At 42.1% G+C, this 23,209-nt stretch overlaps 2 protein-coding genes and 1 long non-coding RNA gene across 6 annotated transcripts in view; 2 read left to right on the top strand and 1 right to left on the bottom strand.

Annotated features, from left to right (window-relative positions):
• The window catches only part of LOC141760002 (TLC domain-containing protein 4-B-like), a 20,042-nt gene extending 15,168 nt beyond the window's left edge, over positions 1-4,874 (top strand). The window contains exons 6-7 of the mRNA XM_074622589.1: positions 1,091-1,164; positions 1,505-4,874. Of these exons, the coding sequence (XP_074478690.1) occupies positions 1,091-1,164; positions 1,505-1,823 (393 nt within the window). The 3' untranslated portion in view covers positions 1,824-4,874. The remainder of the gene's footprint in view (positions 1-1,090; positions 1,165-1,504) is intronic.
• Positions 3,255-8,234, bottom strand: LOC141760003 (uncharacterized). The gene is made up of 2 exons (XR_012592247.1): positions 8,040-8,234; positions 3,255-5,117 (listed from the first exon to the last, which is right to left on the bottom strand). It is a non-coding gene; the product is annotated as an uncharacterized LOC141760003 (long non-coding RNA).
• On the top strand, positions 6,207-23,209 carry bco1 (beta-carotene oxygenase 1). Of its 4 annotated transcripts, none has more exons than XM_074622584.1 (13): positions 6,207-6,315; positions 9,182-9,229; positions 15,765-15,919; positions 16,012-16,140; positions 16,510-16,639; positions 17,052-17,199; positions 17,307-17,457; positions 18,471-18,697; positions 18,850-19,107; positions 19,208-19,313; positions 19,441-19,535; positions 21,467-21,578; positions 22,729-23,209. In XM_074622584.1, the coding sequence occupies exons 3-13, from the start codon at positions 15,856-15,858 to the stop codon at positions 22,881-22,883; spliced, it is 1,575 nt and encodes a 524-aa protein (XP_074478685.1). In that variant the 5' UTR covers positions 6,207-6,315; positions 9,182-9,229; positions 15,765-15,855; the 3' UTR covers positions 22,884-23,209. The 4 variants fall into 4 exon arrangements, with proteins under 4 accessions (XP_074478685.1, XP_074478687.1, XP_074478686.1 ...); XM_074622586.1 differs by lacking the exon at positions 6,207-6,315 and adding an exon at positions 6,947-7,110; XM_074622585.1 differs by lacking the exon at positions 6,207-6,315 and adding an exon at positions 6,947-7,435.

Here is a 23,209-nt window from a genome sequence, read left to right as displayed (position 1 = left end):
TGAAGTAATAGATTCCTCAGTGCGTGCTATGTTGACCGAGAAAGCTGAGTTTGCAGCTGCAAAATCTCAAAATCTTCCTACAATCTCAACATTACTAACAAGATATCTGATAATCAAACAGATTGATTGCCATACAATATGGTCAGCACATTCATGCTCCCTATGGAATGAACCGTTTTGATTTAAAGGTGCTATTAATAACATTGATAACATTCAGCCACTCAATGTCGCATACTCCCTCCCCGGTTCCATTACATTTACTTCACAACAAGTGGTTGCCAGACACATACCGTCAGACATTTATCTGTTTTTTTTCCACACAAGCTGACGGTCCAGCGATACCACGTGATACCAACGTTGTTATACTGTTGGCTCAAAAGCCTTGTTAGAAGTGGGAACCAAACGTCACATATTTTCTACAGATATAAATAAAACATTCATTTTGGACCTGCCAAAACTTTTAAAATGATTAATTCAGAATCAAAATATTTTTTCTCAGGAAAAGCCATACTTTTATTCTGCACCTTTTTAAAGGCTATGTGGATGTATTACTACTTATTATTTTTTTAAATATTCGTCAACATAAAAATGTTATCAATAAGACCTTTTAAAGATAAATGTGTCAACAAGCCCTTACTGTGAACAACCGACTAGATTACAATCTAATACAATTAATCTCTTATTTTGCACATCACCAATTCTTTATGCTCCTTTAATAGTAAGGAGGATGAGTTTCTGGCTGCAGTAGATGAGGGGGATGAATCATTAGGAAGACAAATTAAAGACCGGTCTAATTTTGGCTAAAGACTAATTGTGTGCCCTGAAGGAGAAGGCTCTTTTGTTAGATCTGCCAAATAGGTCTATATTTGGTGAGGACTTAATCTAATTTTAGACTTGAGCTCCTCACACAGTAAAAGTATGTCTTGAAATATGAAATATTATATGGTTATTATGACATACCTTAGTTAGCTAGTTACTGTTAGGAGCTGGCGGTGCATCAGCTTCATGCCTGCTGATCCAAATGACTCGCTGTCTTGTTTTTGTCCCTTTCATGTCTCGTTGTCTTCCTGTTCTTACCTTGTTCTTCCAGGGCGAAGGAATGTTGCCTTATTTTGCTAACTTCCGTCTGCTTGCTGAGTTTTCTACACCATGTGTGAACCAGCGGTACGTACCTGCTTACTAATGACCTGGGCTTTTGGGTCTTAACAGTTAGGGTTGGAGCTCAATTTACGACATTTTATCGAGATTATATGTCAGAAGTTGTGTTGATTGTGAGGAATTTTAATTACATGAATGTAATCCACTGCTTGTGGCATGTTACCTATGTTCAGATTATTCCAAATCCTTTCAAAAACATTTATCTGGATAAAGCTGAAGTCATAGCAAACATACTTTAGACAAACAGTCCCGTAACAGTTTTTGTAAAGTGTCAAGTTACTCGTGATTGTCTTAAACATCTTTATCCTGCTAGACACCGTTTTCTCAACTATGTGTTGTGTTTCAGCTGGTTCTTTGAGGTACTAGGTTATCCCAAGTCCTCCCGGCCCAACATGGCTAATGGCGTCGCCATGGCAGTAGTCTTTTTCATGGTCCGCATCGCCGTCATGCCGGTCTACTACATTCGTATGTACACTGTCTACGGCACCGCGGCCTTCTACCTGGTGCCCTGGGGCGGCCGCGTAGCCTGGATCTGCTCCAGCATCTGCTTGGACATAATGAACGTCATGTGGATGCACAAGATCGCCCGCGGCTGCTATAAGGTGCTGCGCTCGGCACGCCAGAGCAAAGCCGGCGCCGCCCAGGAGAACGGCAAGACGGATTAAAGGGAAGCAGGGTGTCAGTGGTGAGAAAACGCCACACAACTGTGACAAAATGAGGTCATGAGGGAGCAGCAGCTCGGACACTTACTGTAGCTGTCACACCTGGGACGAGTGATATCACAGGACCGAATGTAATGAGGGAAAATGGAGTCGCTGAGATGTACCGATGGACCGTTGAACTGGCCATCCCTAAGCCATGAAATGACCTCTTAGCAATACTCGGTGTGCATGGCCAATTATTTTTCTCTTGAACAATCTACCACTACACAAGAGTCCGTCCTGGGACACTGGACTGCCACAAATTGTCAAAAAGTTTACCGTTCTTTACTCTACAAAAGACTTTAAAATGTTTTTTTTTATTATTATTATTACTGCTGCCTGAATCCCGAAATAAATTATGATTATTATGATATGTGAATCATGGTGAAGCTTTGAGGAAACCTGGAAAACATGCAGGGATTCCTCAACGATGGTCAGGTCCATAAAATCATTGCCGGTTGAGGAGAAGGGTCAAGCATCTCTTTTTTTCCTCAGTAAATCTTGAGCTAAATTTGCAGGGGTTTGACTGACACGAGGGGATTACAACAGGTGCAATCACAGAGAAGTATGGATAAATCAGTTCATCACTCACCCACTCTCATACAGTTAAGAGGTTCATTTAAAAAAAACTAGCCATTTTAAGACGTTTATTGCATATTGTTGAGTCTTGGTTGCATCTGAATGGTTGATTTCTATAATGCAAGGGTCGAACGGGCATCGGTACACTGTATGTTGTCTTTTGTCTTGCTGGGGTCGAGGCAACGGGCAATTAAAGATAATGTTTTTATTGAGAGGATGTACAGTAGAGTACCTTAGAAATGCTAAAAGGGAAACTGAATGTCTATGATGTGTTTGTACGCTGACATGAAGCAATGCAAGAACGTACATTTTGCATTAATAATATTGAGGTTTTCATCAGATATTTAAATCCACACGATTACATGTTTATACAACTTGATATTTCACAGAATGAAAAAGAAAAATATCACATTGCATAAACAAAGTTGACACTGTTTCGTGGAGCCGTCATTATATTTATTTCACATTGTGCAGTGCATGTAAAGAGGGTGAAACTGACCCGGAGTGCTGATTCGGAATCGGTGTCGTATTAAACAAGACAAAGCGCGACTGTGCTCTGAAATGTACGCGTATGCTAAGAGGGTTAGCGGGAGATCTGACACTCCTCTAGTTTTTCCAGCATCAGTTGTTGACCTTAGGTTTATATAATATTCACACTTCCTATATTTATGATATCTTTTTAGGCACAAACTGTTCAAATGTACCCCTAGGCAACATTTGCTGACAAGCTGCATGCTGCTATGTGTGTTCACCGTGAAGGACATGAAATCATGTACTGAATTCAATTCAGTACATGATTTCGGTGCGGTCATTTGACTGCTGATTTTAGTTTTATGTCAAAAAAAAATCAACGACAGCAATCAGTGTTTCAGATGGTAAGGGTTCCGTATTGTTTAAAAAGCATTGTGATACAAATAGCTTCTGCCTCATCTTTACATGTATGATTTTCAATCCGCTGTTAAACATAACGTGCACTTCCGTATTTATATTCATCAGATTGAAACAAGGATTGTGTTTTAATTTCTTCAGTGGATGGGAATATATGGAAAAGTTTAAATTGTTTTCTTAAGCATCATTCTACTGACAAAGCAGTCAATCATCGTACAACACTGAGCACGTCTGTACAAAAGGTTTTAAGACAAACGTTCAAATCAAAAGTCGCGTGTCATCGATGATTTACGTCACATTGTACTTGAATTTTCATTGTAAATGTATCTTTATATGAGCTGTACAACATAAGCTTCTGTCAAATATTTTGTGAAACAGGGATTGCCAGTTCTGAAAGTACGCCTTGCTGTGATCAGATTTTGTTGCCTTTTTAAAACAACTTATGATTGCACACTGAATATTTTGTTACATCCATGTCTGATGCCTGTCTAATGTGATTGTTTGGCCTTTTCTACTAGTTTCAAATGTAAAAAAACCAAGAGGCTTGTTAAGGCTGGTTGTTTTAGTGCTTTTGTTTTATGGTTTTAAAATTTCAAAGATTTCCATATTTGTGCCAGTGCTTAAGCCATTGCTACTCCAAAAGACTTCTTTTTTTTTTCATATCCATGAGCATTTTTCATACAACAGTGCCAACTTGCAACCATGATTTGATCACAGTCACAGTAGGATGAATCTCAGTGTAGTTTGGCATGGTGAAACGGTGTGAAAGACTTCTTTCACTTCCACCATTGTGTGTTTGGAACAGGATGGACTTCACTATCTCACATCTTAGAGTCAGGATGTGTTAATATCTCACTGGAATTAAATGGAAATCATGCAAATGTTTCAGGACAGCAGGCCCCCTTTCTGTTAGAATCGGCGGTGGCTCTGTATGCAACGTCATGCTTGGTCGATATGGTCGTCTTCTTCATGCACCCTCTATAACTGCATGTGGTATTGCATGGGGATTGCACCGTAAACAAAATAGCATATACATTTGCGAGGCAAATTTTGTTCTTTTTCTTAGTACATATACATAATGTTTCCTCAAACGTTATTCTTGTACTGTGCCACTGTTACATAATGTAATCCACAGATGATGATAATGATGTGATGAGGACATCATAAAGAAGATATTTAGTATATAATATCCAGCACAGAAATAATCAGTAAGGGAATACTTGAATACTAATCAGCACCGTCTATAACAATCTGGGCAGTGCAAATAAACATGAGCATCTTGCGTTCTATGCGTCTATCCATTGTCTTTAATTTATTAATCCAAGAGAAGTAGACGTAAAACAAAGCAGATGCTGTGGTGATAGAGAGCGAGGTGCTGCTCTCGGCTAGTCAAACTGGTGTTGGTGTTTCTGTTCTGAATGTTGTATGGGGGAGATATGGGAACTAGGTGGAGTGTTTAGTGACATTCTATGAATGTATTGGAGAAGAGAAAATATTTGTCATTTACATTTTCATTTGTTCTTTACAATAAATACCAAATTAACTGATGTGATGTGTAACACTCTGGTTCTTGCATGAATGGCAGCTTGAAGCACAATTAATGAGCCTCTAATGTCTCAAATACTCATTTTTTACGTTACCTGAAGGCCACCGTAGTTCTCCGACACACTTATGAAAGTGCGGTAACGTGAGCCGCAGAGTGCAAAACTGGTGCCGCCAGCCGCCATCTGACTTCCGTTGCTCCTATAGTAGTGTCATAGAGAGGCGAAGTCCCTCCACTTCCGGTGGACCCTATTTGGAAAAAATATGGACAGTAGTCAACGGAGCCAAAAGTCGATTTAAAACATAATTTTGCAAGTAAAGAAAGCCGCGGTTTGTCGTAGTATCATTTAGTTTTGTGTGAAACTGCTCAGTTAACTACATTTGTCTCGCACAATAAACGTCACCAACACTAGCTCTCTGAGCAAGGCCTGCGGCGTTACCATGGCTTTGCACTCAGCAGCTCACGTAACCGCGGTCTTGAAAAGGGAGGAATGAGTGGAGGGGTACTCAGTTGGTTGCAATCTGCAACCACACCACTAGATGTCACCAAATCCTACACACTGTCCCTTTAATTTACTCACAAGATACCATTTGCCCTGATGAAGCGTACAGAAAATGTTTAATGTCAATGACATATTTAGTGAAATTTACTTTCATGGCTGACTTTGTCCTGGCAGTTATTTAAGTTCTCCATGGGGAACAATTTCTTAAAGTCCTATTTGATGGCACCTTAACAACACCATTTATAGCACCTTGATGGCTTTGTATTACATTGACATTGGACAATAATCAAACTACTACTTTACATGGCAAAGATGTTGTCTACGTATTTTCACAATTCAGTAATTTTCCAAAATGCCCAGAAAAGTAATAACACCTCAAAAGTTTTGGATGACAGAGAACTTGGCAAAGGATGACACATTATTGACTAAACTCTATAATTTCTGCCCGATGCTGGTAAAGGAAGGGCAATCTTGACAAAAAAACGCCACAAAAATCCTGGTTTGCTACTTTATTTTCTTACAGTTTGTGAACGTGTTTTTTCCTGTCAAGACAATAATTGGCTCACAGTCCAGCTGTTCGCATTCCCTGGCCACACATACGTATGTAAGTACTAAGTGTATGTTTTTTATTTTTTGCCATACTCAATTATATATAATCAACAAGAACATTTTGACATTACTAGAACTATTGTTACTCTTAAATTATTCATGACCATAACAGGTAATGTCTCACATGAGCCACTAGATGACAGTGTTGCCATGTACTTCAATTCTCTCTGGCCTCACCTGAGACCTCTGTTATGGCTGTATGTGATCCCTGTGCTGTTGACCCTTTTCCCTCTCCAGTAGCTCTGCCCAGATGTGTTGTTCGCCCAAATAGGGCTGCCCAAGGTTGGGGCGTAACATATGGGGGCTCGTCCGGGATAGAACGTCCATGAGATGAGGTAAGTGTGTGTACGTTTTTGTGTGTATCTAGTGGCCTTTGTTTGAGTGTATTTGTCATCCTTTTTGGTTAGATCATTTGTGGTTGCTGCTGCTGTTTAGTTGTGCTTTTGACTGGGTCACTGTTTGACCAGCTTGAAGTTTTGGTTTTGAGCACCTTGACTAGGTAGTCACCAGGAAGGTTTGAAGACATTTTGTTGTTTTGCCTTTCTTGTTTTTGGTGGTAATCCTGAGTGGGGACATTTTGACATTACTAGAGCAACTTTAACAATCTCCATTAAATGATTCATGACCATAGCAGGTAATGTCTTACATAAGGCCACTAGAGGACAGGGTTGCCATTTCCTTAAATTCTCCCTGGCCTCACTGAGATATCTGTAAGCACTGTATCCTCAGCCTGTTCTCATTCCCAGGGCATCAAATACTGATGCTTTGTCACAGCCATCGGCGTTAGATTCCGCTGCACAAAGTGCCAGTGACACACCAGCCTTTCCATTAAAGCAGCAGTTCGTAGAATTGGAACAAATGTGATTTAAAAAAAGTTTTTTTTATAAAATGGTCACTATATCCTGACAGTAATGCATGAGACACGTAATCTGAAAAAAAATCATGTGCCTCTGTGTCCTCCGGTGTCCTACGGTGCTCCTAATGGCAAGATTTCACAGACGGAAGGAAAACAACGAATCAGAGCCAAACTGGAGTCTGCCATCTCTGAGCAGCTGTCAATCACTTGCGAACTCGGATCAAACAGTCAAACTAGGCAGCGCTGATCAAATATGAATCAATATTCTGATACTGTAATGCCTATTTCTCGCCTCAAATGTTTTCAGAAACATCTTGTAGTGTACTGTTTAGATGTAAAATAAGAAAGTTTGTGCCCCGGTAGCCATGTTGAGATCAGTTAAGAAATACCAAGCACCGCCCACCAGCCGGAACAAACTTTCTCATATTGATCAGCGCTGCCTGACCGTTTGATTGGAGTTTGCGAGTGATTGACAGCTGCCTCTGTTGAATGAACAACCAATAGGAATGCTCTCTCTCTCTCTGAAATAACCTGTGATTGGCATAAGTCTCCCATCACGGGCTAGGTTTTTTAAAGCCTGAAAACAGAGCCATGAGGAGGTGCAGAAGTCTAGTTTTCTCTCAGAACACTTGAATTACAATATGCTGAAAGGTTATTGTGGAATTTTTGCCCAATGATGCCAAAAATATTCGGCCTATTGCAGGTTTAACTACAATGTAAATCCATCTACAGCAAAAGTAAATGCTCAGAGAAAGTGCTGTGGAGGTGACATAGATTTAAGAGCAAAAGACACACTCCGGATGTGTGGGAGGAGAGGTTGATTGGTCCAAACCGTGCGTCATGTTTCTCTTTCACTTTGCAGTCAGCTGATCATTACGTACCGTGTTCTCAACGCCAAGTCACATTTTTATTGTACAAACGTAGTAGTTTTAAGCTCAACCATGTGGTTTTTGCCTAAATCTAACTCAGTGGTTTTGTTGCCTAATCCTAAACAAATGTTTTTGTTTAATACACAACATTAAACATGTGTTCACTGCGACCGAAAAGTGACGCCGAGGGGTCTGACAAAGCATCAGCATGTGACGAGTTGAGATAAAATGATAGCGCCCCCTCGGTGTTTAGGGATAAAGGTTGGTTTAGGATAAGGTAGGGGAAAACACATGTTATTATATTATACATATAAGAAGCAGACCATGCCCTCACCACTGTGGAGTGCCTCTGGTCATCTCAGGACAGATGCAGTAATGTCATCAGCTGCTTATTCTGGAAAAACAAACAGATAAGATATGAGGCTATTTACCCTTGGAGATGATGTGCATTTGGACTTTAACGTACAATGATATATTATTCCTTTTTGAGTTACTGGTTTGCCATCATGAACTGCATCCCCAGTGTTATATCAGCCCTGTAGCTGATAGGAGTTCACTGCTCTTTGATCTGTCTGAGAGTCACTACACATCCTTCCAAGAAAAAATGTAAGGCCACAGACTAAACATACCTGTATGTGATAGTGAAGGATATAAATCCAAAGTCAACATGCTTTCCAGTGACTGGAGGCCATAAAGCAATATTACAACGTCACCAAAGCAGATAAAAGAAGTTGACCTACTTGAACTTCATACATGATATTCATATGGTCTAAGAGACTCCAAAATATTAGTAAACATGGACAACTCTCTCCCAAATTCATAAACTAGAGTGCTAAAACTCATAGTAACTCATGTCATAGGGTATAAAGTTTGGACCTGCTCCATAGACAATGAATTGGGAGAGATGTTATAGGTGACACAGAGCAGAGTATATGGGTAGGCCTACATTTTCTGTTTCAGAACATTTCGACAGGGAAACAGTAATCAACTCAACACCGGCTCAGCTGTCGCCACGTTGAGAGCCATTGAGAGGCAATAGAAATTCTTGGAATTTCGCATTAAGGAGGAGAAATTGATGACTTTGCCCAGCTGGCAGAGTGATCAAAGTGCAGAAATCTTCTGAAAGAGCAGATTCAGTTAAGTTCAGTTGAGTTCAGATGCCTGCTGCCTGCAGGGATTGAACGTGTTCGGTGTTGTGGGGTAGTGAACTAGATGTAATTATGCATGCTTGCTGGTACTGTGCATTCATATTTGCAAGTGATTCAAGTAGTTAAAATATCTTTTTGCCATTTTTTGTGTAGTTAACTACTGAAATTTTTCATTGGTCAATACTACTCAGACTACAAACGGAAACCAGAACGCTTCCGATATCAAAATATTGCCCCGTTGGCTACAGATTGTACATGTGAATGCAGAATCAGTTTATAGAGATTACTGTAGCCTAATTTAACCCCCCTGTTCCCTTTTTTTTTTCAGTGCTTTCCTCCAGCAGCCACCAACACACACTTGACCTTTCACCTTTGTGTAAGAGCCTGCATGTGCGTATTGCGTGTCATGTGTGATTGCCCGTACTCTTTTCTATGACATCAGGGACCATGTGGAAAATAAGTGTTTACACTTTAAATTATGTTATTTCTTCCGAGGGTAGCTTTGCTGTAGTTCGACTTTGTCCAGCATGAACTAACTGCTTGCAAAGCAAAGTAGCTTCCCCAACGCTGTACTTGAAGGACTTCAAGGCTCTCTTATCTACCTGTGGACAATCTCTTCTGTAAGCGAACATGTGCGCACACACACCAAACCTTATTTTACTAAAGGTAAAATCTTAAAATATGAGTAAAAGGCATTTTTAACCTTCCACTAATTGTGATGCCACACTTTAATCACCATTTCAGTCAACAGGGTTATTCCCTCCCACCCCCCTGGTCTGTTTATCTCCTTTGTGTGTTTGTTTTCAAAAAAAGGTTGTCAGTGAACTTAACTCACACAACTTTAAAAATAGCACATGACTTTTTTGAAAGATTGATTTTGGAGTGAGAAAGGACCAAAACACTTTTGTAAGAAGCCAAACAGATAATGCTGCATTCAGATAATCACAATAATTTCTCAGAGCACATCTCGTTTCAGGTACAGTCATAATGTCATGTGGTGAGTTACAGAGGATGACCCAAACGCAGAGTACAAGCAGGACAGGAAGATCTTTTAAACAAAAGCGAGCTTTAATTAAGCTGAAAAAAATCCAGAAAACCACAAAAAACAAGGAGGGGAACAAAGTACAAATGAAAACACACCAAAACCAAACTGAGAAACAAAACAAAACTACTAACCAGAGAATACAAGAACACGGGCAGGAGGAACACTAAGACCAGAGCTGGAGGGAACAATGAACACGGAGGACAAGGTAGACGGGAACTGGGGAGACAAGACGAACCGACCAGGACAGAGGGGAACACACAGGCTTAAATACAGGACATGATACACACAGGTGAAACAAATCAGGGCGGGGCAGACAATCAACAAAAGGCGGGAAAACAAACAAAGGAGGGAAGTAAAACCAGACAAGACACAGGAGGAGTGAACTACCAAAATAAAACAGGAAACACCGGAAATAAATACAAATAAACCAAATCCAAAATCACAAAAGTAAATAATAAGAGCTGGCACAGCCAGAACATGACATAGCCCCTCCCCTCAAGGGACGGATCCCAGACGTTCCACAACCAGAACCGGGTGGGCGGAGGGGGGCCCGGAGGAGGGACTCCAGGAACCCTGGGCACCGACCCTCTCAGGCGGACGGCCTGAGGGCAAAACCGGGACAGAGCCTGAGAACTCGGGCGGACGGCCCGGGGACAGAACCGGGACAGAGTCTGGGAACTCGGGCGGACGGCCCGGAGGCAGGACAGAGTCCGAACCGAGAAACTCCGGCAAATGACCCGGGGGCAAGGCAGAGCCAGAGCCGGGAAACTCGGGCGGACGGCCCGGGGGCAAGGCAGAGCCAGAGCCGGGGAACCCGGGGTCCCGGAACCGCGGCCCAGCAGTCACAGGAACAAGGCTTTTGGGCTGAAACCCAGGCGAAACAGGAGGTGACGGTTGCGACCCAACCGGCGAACCAGACGGAACAGCAGGTGGCGGTTGCGGACCAACCGGCGAATCAGCCGGTGGTGGTTGCGGACCAACCGGCGAATCAGACGGTGGAGGTTGCGGCCCAACCGGAACAGCAGGTGACGGTTGCGGCCCAACCGGAACAGCAGGTGGAGGTTGCGACCCAACCGGAAAAACAGGTGAAGGTTGCGGCCCAACCGGAACAACAGGTGGCGGGTGCGACCCAACCGGAACAGCAGGTGGCGGTTGCGACCCAACCGGAACAGCAGATGGCGATTGCGGCCCAACCGGTAAAGCAGGTGGCGGTTGCGACCCAACCGGAACAGCAGGTGGAGGTTGCGACCCAACCGGAACAGCAGGTGACGGTTGCGACCCAACCGGAACAGCAGGTGACGGTTGCGACCCAACCGGAACAGCAGGTGGAGGTTGCGGCCCAACCGGAACAGCAGGTGGAGGTTGCGGCCCAACCGGAACAGCAGGTGGAGGTTGCGACCCAACCGGAACAGCAGGTGGCGGTTGCGGCCCAACCGGAACAGCAGGTGGCGGTTGCGACCCAACCGGAACAGCAGATGGCGATTGCGGCCCAACCGGTAAAGCAGGTGGCGGTTGCGACCCAACCGGAACAGCAGGTGGAGGTTGCGACCCAACCGGAACAGCAGGTGGCGGTTGCGACCCAACCGGAACAGCAGATGGCGATTGCGGCCCAACCGGTAAAGCAGGTGGCGGTTGCGACCCAACCGGAACAGCAGGTGGAGGTTGCGACCCAACCGGAACAGCAGGTGGCGGTTGCGACCCAACCGGAACAGCAGATGGCGATTGCGGCCCAACCGGTAAAGCAGGTGGCGGTTGCGACCCAACTGGAACAGCAGGTGGAGGTTGCGACCCAACCGGAACAGCAGGTGGCGGTTGCGGCCCAACCGAAACGGAGGTCGACCCGACCCCCGACAGGAGACGTGGAACGGAGTCGACCGGACCGCCGACAGGACACGTGGAACAGGAGTCGACCGGACCGCAGACAGGACACGTGGAACAGGAGTCGACCGGACCGCCGACAGGACACATTGAACAGGAGTCGACCGGACCGCCGACAGGACACGTGGAACAGGAGTCGACCGGACCGCCGACAGGACACGTGGAACAGGAGTCGACCGGACCGCCGACAGGACACGTGGAACAGGAGTCGACCGGACCGCCGACAGGACACGTGGAACAGGAGTCGACCGGACCGCCGACAGGACACGTGGAACAGGAGTCGACCGGACCGCCGACAGGACACGTGGAGCAGGAGTCGGCCGGACCGTCGACAGGACACGTGGAGCAGGAGTCGGCCGGACCTCCGACAGGACGCTTGGAGCAGAGGTCTGCCGGACCTCCGACAGGACGCGTGGAGCAGGAGTCGGCCGGACCTCCGACAGGACGCTTGGAGCAGAGGTCGACCGGACCTCCGACAGGACGCTTGGAGCAGGGGTCGACCGGACCTCCGACAGGACGCGTGGAGCAGAGGTCGACCTGACCTCCGACAGGACGCTTGAAGCAGGGGTCGGCCTGACCTCCGACAGGAAACTTGGAGCAGAGGTCGGCCGGACCTCCGACACAGGAGTAGGCTTGGTTTTGGATGGAACACTGAGCAGCTTAGGAGAACGCCGCCTCCGAAAACCACGCTTCCTTCTAGGGGCTCCAACCCCTAGCAGGTCCAAGCTAGTGTCCTGTAGATCAGCATGGCGAGCCGCAGACTGTAAACTTAGTGGACCTCCCAGGGCAAGGCGGGTTCCCAAGAACCGATCCGGGGCTGATGCTAGCCTAAAGCTAGCTGACTGCTGGGGCATGGGCCGGAAGCTCAGGAAGCCAACAGGCCGGGGCTGAGGCTGATGCTCGGACCGAATCCGGATGCCCAAATGGGCATAAAAGCTCTCTGCTGGGGTCATTATTTAGGGTCGGTTCGTTCTGTCATGTGGTGAGTTACAGAGGATGACCCAAACGCAGAGTACAAGCAGGACAGGAAGATCTTTTAAACAAAAGCGAGCTTTAATTAAGCTGAAAAAATCCAGAAAACCACAAAAAACAAGGAGGGGAACAAAGTACAAATGAAAACACACCAAAACCAAACTGAGAAACAAAACAAAACTACTAACCAGAGAATACAAGAACACGGGCAGGAGGAACACTAAGACCAGAGCTGGAGGGAACAATGAACACGGAGGACAAGGTAGACGGGAACTGGGGAGACAAGACGAACCGACCAGGACAGAGGGGAACACACAGGCTTAAATACAGGACATGATACACACAGGTGAAACAAATCAGGGCGGGGCAGACAATCAACAAAAGGCGGGAAAACAAACAAAGGAGGGAAGTAAAACCAGACAAGACACAGGAGGAGTGAACTACCAAAATAAAACAGGAAACACCGGAAATAAATACAAATAAACCAAATCCAAAATCACAAAAGTAAATAATAAGAGCTGGCACAGCCAGAACATGACACATAAACATGTGAGCATTTCTTGTTGTGAAACAACTTGTTCAGGTATTGTAAAGTTGGTGGAGGTATGAATTCTGCTAAGTGCTGTAGTTGGAAGTGGTTTTGATGGAATTTGAACGACCTTTGAAAAATATCATCACTGCAGCATATGAGTAATATATAGATAAGAAGCAGCCCATACCCTCCCCACTCTGTTGAGTGCCTCTGGTCATCTCAGGACAGCTGCGGTTACGTCATCAGCTGCTTATTCTGGATAAACAAACAGACAAGATATTAGGCTATTTACCCTTAGAGATGATGTTCATTTTGACTTTAACATACAAATATGATTTATTATTACTTTTTGAGTTACTGGTTTGCCATCATGTACTGCAAATCATCCCCTGTATTACATCAGCCCTGTAGCTGACAGGAGTTCACTGTTCCATAATCTGTCTGGGAGCCAGTACACATCCTTCCAAGAAAGAATGTAAGGTCACAGACTAAAAACACCTGTATGTGATAGTGAAGGATAGAAATCCAAAGTCAACATGCTTTCCAGTGAATGAAGGCCATAAAACAATATTACCTTAGTCACCAAATCAGATAAAATAAGTTACTTAAAGGGGAAGTACGCCCATTTTCAAAATTCATACATGTTATTCCTATGGTCTTAGACAGTCCAAAAATATTAGTAAACATGAACAACTTTCCAAAATTTAGAGTAAAGTTTGAGTTTTACTCAAACTTGTGATGTCATTGGGTATAAAGTGTGGAACTGCTGCATAGACAATGAATAGGGAGAGATGTTATACACTAGATGACCCTGAGAGCACCCAGAGGAATGTTCTGAGTATATGGGAACATTTTCTGTTTCACATCTGAGAACACAACAATAGAATAAAGCTCATTTGGGTATAAAAAAGAAAACAAACATTCTGTGGGTCTCCCATTGATTGTCTATGGAGCAGCTCTGGACTTTATACCCTATGACATCACAAGTTTGAGACTTACTTCTCTGTCTAAATATGTCTACGTATGAACCTATTGGAATTGTTAATTCCAATAGGTTCATACTAAGATCATACTAAATTCACACTATAAAAAAAACTCATATATGTGTGTTTTTACCTATTAATTACTAGGCTGGCCCGGAAAAAAGTAACTATTTAACTCAACAAACTGAATAAGAAATATAAGCAAGTAAAAATGCACGTGGTGAGGGCCAATACAAGTGGATTGACTGCAAAAACTGCAGAAAGAATATATAAAAATATATAAGGACTATATATTATTTATAACCTTATTTATTTATTTACAAACTAAATAAATACTAAATAAGGACTATTTATTTATTTTGTTTGTTTGTTTGAAATTAAATTGGAGATATTTGGATTTTTTTTAAAATAAATTACATACCAAAAGAATCTATTGACTGCCAAAACTGCAGAAAGAATATATAAAAATACATAAGGACTATATATTATTTATTACCTCATTTATTTATTTATTTACAAATTAAATAAATAAATACATAAATGAATACTATATTAGGATTATTTATTTATTTTGTTTGTTTGTTTGGAATTAAAATGGAGATATTTAGATTTTCTTTTTAAATAAATTGTATACCGAAAGAATCTATTGACTGCCAAAACTGCAGAAAGAATATATAAAAATATATAAGGACTATATATTATTTATTACCTTATTTATTTATTTATTTAATTATAAAACTAAATAAATAAATACTATATAAGGACTATTTATTTATTTTGTGTGTTTGTTTAGAATTAAAAAATAAATATGTGCAATATTAATACACTGAATGTGAAATACATTTATCTGTGCAATATATCCTTAATGCAATATACACCTCAAGTGCAACTTTGTTTACATTTTATTTATTACATCTACCCTACCTATTTTACAAGTGCAATTACCTCTGTTTACATTACATCTATTTTTATATTTTATACTTCTAGTGTAACACTTCTGTTTATATTTATTTATTACATCTACTTTACCTGTTTTATTTACTTTATAATTGTGTGTGTTTTACCTGTTATATGTTTTATCTGCCTCGTTTAGTCTTGTCAAGTATTTGTTTTAAAGCACTGACCAGAAGTGGCAACTGTGAATCTCGTTGTATTTAATACAATGACAATGACGCTTTCTATTCTATTCTATTCTATTCTAATTAAAATGGCTATTTTGTTATTATTATTTTAGATATTTAGATTTTTTTTTTTTTTTTAAATAAATCACATACCAAAAGAATCTAGCAACAGGTACTAAGTTGTCACTCAGTATGGTGACCCAGAATATGAGATAAAAGTGGGCTAATTTCTTTCTGAGGAGCGCATTTCGCTGAACCACAACTGTAAGATTTCAAAGAAATCTTTACAGCAACATTTCAATGAAGCAGAGGACAGAGGACGTCTCTGCACTGATAAGTTAACACGTCTCTTGCCCCCCCTCTCCCTCCTCCCCAGACAGACAGGAGCTTTAAAAGGAGTGGTTCTCGCTCTCCAGTATTTATCCAGACACCTCAGCGTGTTATTCAGTGCGCTCTCTTCTCAACACAAACATGGCAACAGATTTCTCCAAGAACGCGTCGGAGAGCCCGGAGCCCTGCAAGGCAGAAGTGAAAGGTAAGTCCACTTTTTTTACACTATTGAATGACCAACACATGCACTGACTTTTTAATTACATTGCTGACTGTTTTTTTCTTGTTGTTGTTTAGGGACAATACCCAGCTGGCTGCAAGGCACGCTGCTGCGTAATGGCCCAGGCATCTTCACTGTTGGAGACACCACCTACGACCACTGGTTTGATGGGATGGCCATCATGAGCAGCTTCACCTTTAAAGATGGTTGGTCTTGTTTGTTTGTTTTTTTACATTTGTGACTTTAACATATTTTTTTGTTGCAATCATTGCATGTCAGTAAAGAGAGCACACTAACAGCATACATGGTCATGTATGGGTTTTCTTTTGTTCCTTTTCCCTGATGATGGGTCTTGAGGCTGTGGAAGATTGTGTATGAATGTGAAATGTATATATGTTTGTAAAATTTGAATGTTATTAGTGTAATACAAATATGATGTTGTATATATAGTATGTATGTGATAAATTAATGTACTTGATTTCAGACCCCTGGATGACTAGCTGGTGCCATTGGTATCAGCTAGCAATCTTTTTTAAATAAATAAAATAAACGCATAAACATTTTTGTTCTCACAGGTGAAGTGACCCACAGAAGCAGATTTTTGAAAAGTGACACCTACAATTCTAACATGGCAGCAAACAGGATAGTTGTGTCTGAAATGGGGACGATGGCCTACCCAGACCCAAGCAAGAACTTCATTGTCAAGTAAGCCACTTTTTTTATTTATTCCCTTTCATGATAGTCTTATTTTTATTATTTTTTTTTTACAAATTTATAGTTGCAAAATGTGTTTGCCATCCAGTTCTTCCACAATTCTGTTTATTTGTATGTAACGGCGCAAACATTAATTTGAAAACTTCTTCTGTCTGTAACAAGAACATGTTACAGTCTTGTAAAGTGTGTGTGGGTGGGGATCAAATCAACTAGGTTTTCTAAAGAATCTGAAATATGATGCTAATCAGTCTTTTGAGAAACCCCCTGCTGTTTCCCTTTATGTTGTGAACTTAACATTGAGATGCAAATGAGCCAGACATCCCTGCAACTGTGAGCAACTTAGGTATTCTGTGTTGGATGACCCCCTCTCTCTTTCTTCAAATTTCTTCTTCTTACTTTTCAGGGCGATTACTTTTATCAACCACACAGTGCCAGACTTCACTGACAACGGTGCAAGCAACTTCATCAAATACGGAAAGGACTACTACGCCACCTCTGAAACCAACTACATCCGCAAGATTGATCCCGTGACACTGGAAACTCAGGACAAGGTAACGTCATCTGCTGATCACTCACCCCACAGATGATCACTGTTTGCACACATCCAAAAGTGAAGAGTTGATTTCAGAGCTCATGAGTTTGCTGAACACACACACAGGTGGACTACATGAAGTTCCTGCCGGTGAACTTGGTTTCGTCCCATCCGCACTACGACAAAGAGGGCAATGCCTACAACATCGGAACCACAATAGCAGATAAGGGCAAGACCAAATATATACTGTTCAAAGTCCCCGCTGTTTCAGAGAAAGGTAAGCAAACGTCATAACCCACTCAACTTTGCCCCTGAGACCTTAGTGCTTTCTCTTCCTGTCAGCTGTACTTTGTTGAAGAAAGTTAAGGTGCAAGACAAGATTATGCAAATGTATGATAGACAGGAGAGCCACATGAAGAACAGCCGTGGTCAAATTGCTGCCCTTGATTCCTTTTTCGGAGATTTGAATGCAGTGCAGTCTGCACTTTACACTATATTACTGCACTATTACACTATTTTTTGCAGACAAACTAAAATGAAAATAATGTGTAGACACAATTTTAAAGCATAGATTGGTTATTTTTCAACCTGCACCCTATTTTCCCATGTTTTTGTGTCTAAGTGACTAATGGGGACAACAATTTCTGAAATTGGTCCAGTATTTAGAGATAACGTTGTAACCAGCAGCCGCTGAACGAGCTCTGAGGGCAAGTGAGCAGCGACAATGTAACGTTACATTCACTAAAAGTGCTTGTTTTTGCCACTGACAGGCTCAGGTTGTTATTATAAGTGTTTGACAGCATTATGGAAAGGACCCTACAGAGAAATAAGATGTTTTTCTTACCTTTCGCTTGATCCGGTTGGTTTGTTATTGTGTCCAAGTCCCGCTCAAGGAGGAGTCTCGTTGGGAAATCTGATTATCCGGCTCAAATGTATACTATCATGGGTTATCATGGGTAAACAAATACTCATGGATGTATTACACTATTCACGAGATTTCAGAATGATATTTCTCCTTGAACAAGGTGACGTGTCCATAATGTTGTCCAGAGCCTGGTATGGTAAAAACAAGCACTTTTAGTGGACCTAAATGACGGTGCCAACTTGCCCCAATAGCACCATATGGCAGCCTGTGCAGTCTACAGTGTTATCCATCAATTATGGCCCAATTTCAGAAATTGTTGTCCCTATTTGTCAGTAAGATACAAAAACATGGTAAAATAGGGTTGAAAAAACACCAAAAAGTTACCCTATTTTTTCTTTAACTTTTTTTTGCTCTTTACTTGAAAGCTTCAGACAAAGGCAAGAATGCCCCCGCGCTGAAGAACGTGGAGGTGGTCTGCACAATTCCCTGCCGCTCCATGCTCACACCCAGCTACTACCACAGCTTCGGCATGACGGACAACTACTTCATTTTCATCGAGCAGCCTTTCAAACTGGACATCCTCAAGATGGCCACTGCGTACATGAGGGGAGTCAACTGGGCGAGCTGCCTCAAGTTCTGCCCTGAGGAAAATGTAAGGGGTCTCTGTGTTTTATTTATTTGTCTTGTATGATATTCTTTATATTCAAACTACTCAACTTAGTATGAAGCAGCTGTAGATATCAGGGGGAAAAACCTGGCTAACATGACTGTGACGGTGTTTCTAAATGTTTACTTCTTCAACAGACACTGATCCACCTGATAGACAGGAAGACTGGCAAAGTGATCGAGACAAAGTACTACACGGGACCAATGGTCGTCTACCATCACGTGAATGCTTTCGAGGACGACGGACACGTGATCTTTGATGTAATCGCCTACAGTGATAACAGCCTTTATAATATGTTCTACCTGAGCAAACTGAAGGAAAACCCCGGGTTCCACGATGACAGCTACTCCAAACCAAGCTACAAACGATTCGCACTTCCTGTCCAGTCAGACAAGGTGGGTTTTTAAAAAAAAATAATGAATTGATTTCACCCTGAAATTTAGAGAAGGTGCTCCTTTAACACTTAATTTGTACTTTTTGACTGGGTTTTTGCAGGGCGTGGCAGTTGGAGAGGACCTGGTGAAACTCAAGTACACGACAGCCAGTGCTGTGAAGGAGAAGGAAGGCAAACTGTTGGTCCAGCCAGAGGTGTTCTGTGAAGGTAAAACCATCAAGACACTTAAAGCAAATCAAATAATTATTGTTCAAGTAGTATTTCTTACATTGGGTCTTTAAGAGTATTTGATTTGTTTATACAAATACAAAAACTGTGATTTTATTTCCATCAGGTTTCGAATTACCCAGAATGAACTATGACCTCAACGGAAAGAGGCATCAGTTCGTCTATGGGAACTGCGTGGAGGAGTCCGCACTGGCAAATGAGGTAACATTCCCTATTGTTTTTAATTTGGCCACTGCGGACAGAACTAGTGAGAACATCCGTCTTTGTGATGTCCTACAGTCTCATAAGTGTTATTTGGCAAGAGAGACCCGAAACTTGCAGACTCTTGAAGAACAGAGGTTTTAAATGCAGGACTGTTGGGAAACAGATTGTTCCTGGCAGCATTGTTTTTAAAGAGATAGGAAGCAAATTGCAGAAGTGAGAACTACCAGTTGACGCAACAGAAGGTATAGGAAACACTTAGAATTACCGATCGCTCCAACAAAGACCAAACCACTTCATGGCTCTGGCTGTAATACCCACACATCCTTTCCACTGGGCACTCTTGTACGTCAAGGTACCTAAAACAACGGAAAGAAGCGATAAACGCAGTGAGGCTTCAAAGTATTGAGTAACAAAGCTCTTTGGAAAAGAGCTTCCCTTGCGTGTCACTGCAACCCCCCAGTCCAGAGGTATAGTGTCTACAAAGAGGAAGGAACAAAAGGGAAACATCCTGGTTCAGACAATTAGATATTTTTGTTCATTCCCACTTGGCACAGAATTCCAGCAACAGAAGAGAGCTTCTGCTTTTCTTTGAAATTTAAAGGTGTTTGTGATATGGAATAAAAAGCAGGACGAGCAAAAGGAAACATTTAAAGGATATGATGATGAATAGTTGTCACACCAACTGAGGACATTTTTTTTTTTTTTACGAAATATGTAAGGCTCATTCATTTTACAGGTCAAGTTGAATGATCCAATTGACCTGCATACCCAGGGGTAAAAAAAACATTGTATATGCAAACACAAAAGCAGTCATCTTACTCTAAATCCATGCCACGTTTAAATCTATTTTTCATTAATAAATACAAAAGTTTAAAGGAGATCGTGACTGAGGTGAAACCTTTGCCTTATTTTGAGGCCCCAAGAACCTCTGCTGTAAGACTGTACTTTCTTTTGTAGTCTACATGCTGACATACACAATAATTTTAGCCCTATTTTCTGGAGTGAACTCAACAGATGGCTATTTATTATACTTCTCCCTTTTGACTGCAACAATGAGGAACACAAATATCCGTGCTAAAATATACTGAAAAGTAGCAGTCGTTTGCTGATTGAATTAAAGGAACGGTGTGTAACATTTCGGAGGATCTATTAGCAAAGATATTCATAACTATGTCTTCATTAATGTATAACCACCTTAAGAATCATTGTGTTTTCGTTAGCTTTGAATGAGCCCTTCATAACTACATACGGAGTGGGTCCTCTGCACGGAGTCCTCCATGTTGCTCCGCCATGTTTCTACAGTAGCACTGAATGGACAAACCAAACACTGGCTCTAGAGAGAGCGTTTTTACGTTACCTGAGCGCCACCGTAGTTCCCGCTTCTGGGTTCAAACCTGCCCACCTGATGATCTTTGGTCAGTTATTGCTATAGTCAGCCCAGCTAATACTAGGACAAGAGTTGGGGCCAGTTCCTTGTCCCTACTGACAGTACTAAGAAGGCCTATTTTATCACTTTACAGCTGTTTTGTAAGTATATGGCTCGCAGTTGGGGCAAAGTTCTGCACAGGTGCATTGCTTGTCTACAAGATAAGCTCTCTATGAATATTTGGCAAGTCTTTAAACGAATCAGACTAAAAACTTTAAAAAGAACTCAATATGTCAAAACAGTATTAACATGCTTATTAAAAATCTGCTTTTATTTGTGCGATTTCCCTTTCAACGTAGCTCCCGGACATTTTCATTGTTATATTTTTTTGTAATTAAGCAGTCACGCAGCCCTTTACTATGTCTGTAAATAATTGCTGATCACACCCTTTCTGAAGTTGTTATCAGATACACACGTTTTTAGCGCTTTGTTATGAGCTGTTTGTACAGGCTGAGTAAAAGTGTCTTCATTATTTTTTTCCCAATTTATTCATTTGCTGTAGATTGCGAAGCTTGACACAGAAACCAAGGAAAGGGTTTACTGGAGGGATGAAAACTGCTGGCCGTCAGAGCCCGTGTTCATCCCCAGACCAAATGGAGAGTCGGAAGATGACGGTGAGAATACTGTGTGGTGTGCATGCACAATGTATGACGTATATACATACACACATAATGCCATGACATTATGACCACTGACAGGTGAAGTGAATAACATTGACTATCTCGTTACAATGGCACCTGGCAGTGGGTGGGATATATTAGGCAGCAAGTGAACATTTTGTCCTTGAAGTTGATGTGGTGGAAGCAAGACAAAATGGGCAAGCGTAAGAATGTGAGCGACTTTGACAAGGAACAAATTGTGATGGCTAGACGACTGGGTAAGAGCATCTCCAAAACTGCAGCTCTTGTGGGATGTTCCCGGTCTGCAGTGGTCAGGACCTACCAAAAGGAAGAAAAAACGGTGACAAGGTCGTGGGAGGCCAAGGCTCATTGATACACGTGGGTAGCGAAGGCTGGCCCGTGTTGTCCGATCCAATAGAAGAGCTACTGTGGCTCAAATTGCTGAAAAAGTTAATGCTGGTTCTGATAGAAAGGTGTCAGAACACACAGTGCATCGCAGTTTGTTGCGTATGGGGCTGAGGAGCCGCAGACCAGTCGGGGTGCCCATGCTGACCCGTGTCCACCGCCAAAAGCGCCTACAATGGGCATGTGAGCATCAGAACTGGACCACGGAGCAATGGAAGAAGGTGGCCTGTTCTGATGAATCACGTTTTATTTTACATCATGTGGATCGCAACGAGTTTGAGGTGTTGACTTGGCCTCCAAATTCTCCAGATCTCAATCCAATCGAGCATCCGTGGGATGTGCTGGACAAACAAGTCCGATCCACGGAAGTCCCACCTCGCAATTTACAGGACTTAAAGGATCTGCTACTGACGGCTTGGTGCCAGATACCATAGCAGACCTTCAGAGGTCTAGTGGAGTCCATGACTTGACGGGTCAGGGCTGTTTTGGCGGCAAAACGGGGACCTATTCAATATTAGGAAGGTGTCATAATGTTATGGCTTATCGGTGTATGTGGTGTGCATATGATACTATGTCAGCCGGAGTACAAATGGATAGGAATATCAGCCTATAAAGATAAGACCCCTCAATGATCACGTCTGTTTTGACGAGACTGTAAAGTCGGCATTTGATGTGATTCCTTAGATTTTTGATAATCTGCTCTGTGCTCTAACAATAGCCTCTTCCTTTGCATTTGCAGGTGTGGTCCTCTCATCAGTTATCAACACCAACCCAGGCCAGTCTAGTTTTATGCTGATTCTCGACGCCAGAACATTCAAAGAAGTAGCTCGAGCATACGTGAAAGCTGAGCTCCACAAGGATGTGCATGGCTATTTTATCCCACTAGCAAATTAGTCAGTTGTGTACATGTAAAACTGTGCTGTAAAAATACACTGCTGACTAGCGTTGTGTTTTGGACAAAAGCGTTTTGAGGACGTATGTACATGGATTCATGACCTGCCTCATCTCTGTAAAATGTTATTGTATTGTATCAAAACAAATTGGAGATTTCTTGATTTTGCATGGATCAAAATGTTGCTTAAAAGCATGTGTGTGTGTGTATATATATATATATATACAGTATATATCACTGTTTGTTATGTAGTCCAGGTTATTTTATTGTACTGCTCTGAGATCATTGTACTTGTGCTCATTCTTTTCATTAAAAAAATAAAATGAAA

The sequence above is a fragment of the Sebastes fasciatus genome, chromosome 21, assembly GCF_043250625.1.
Source record: "Sebastes fasciatus isolate fSebFas1 chromosome 21, fSebFas1.pri, whole genome shotgun sequence".
Classification (NCBI taxonomy): domain Eukaryota; kingdom Metazoa; phylum Chordata; class Actinopteri; order Perciformes; family Sebastidae; genus Sebastes; species Sebastes fasciatus.
The sequence above is the reverse complement of the archived record's forward strand: the minus strand, read 5'-3'. Positions and strand labels throughout refer to the sequence as shown.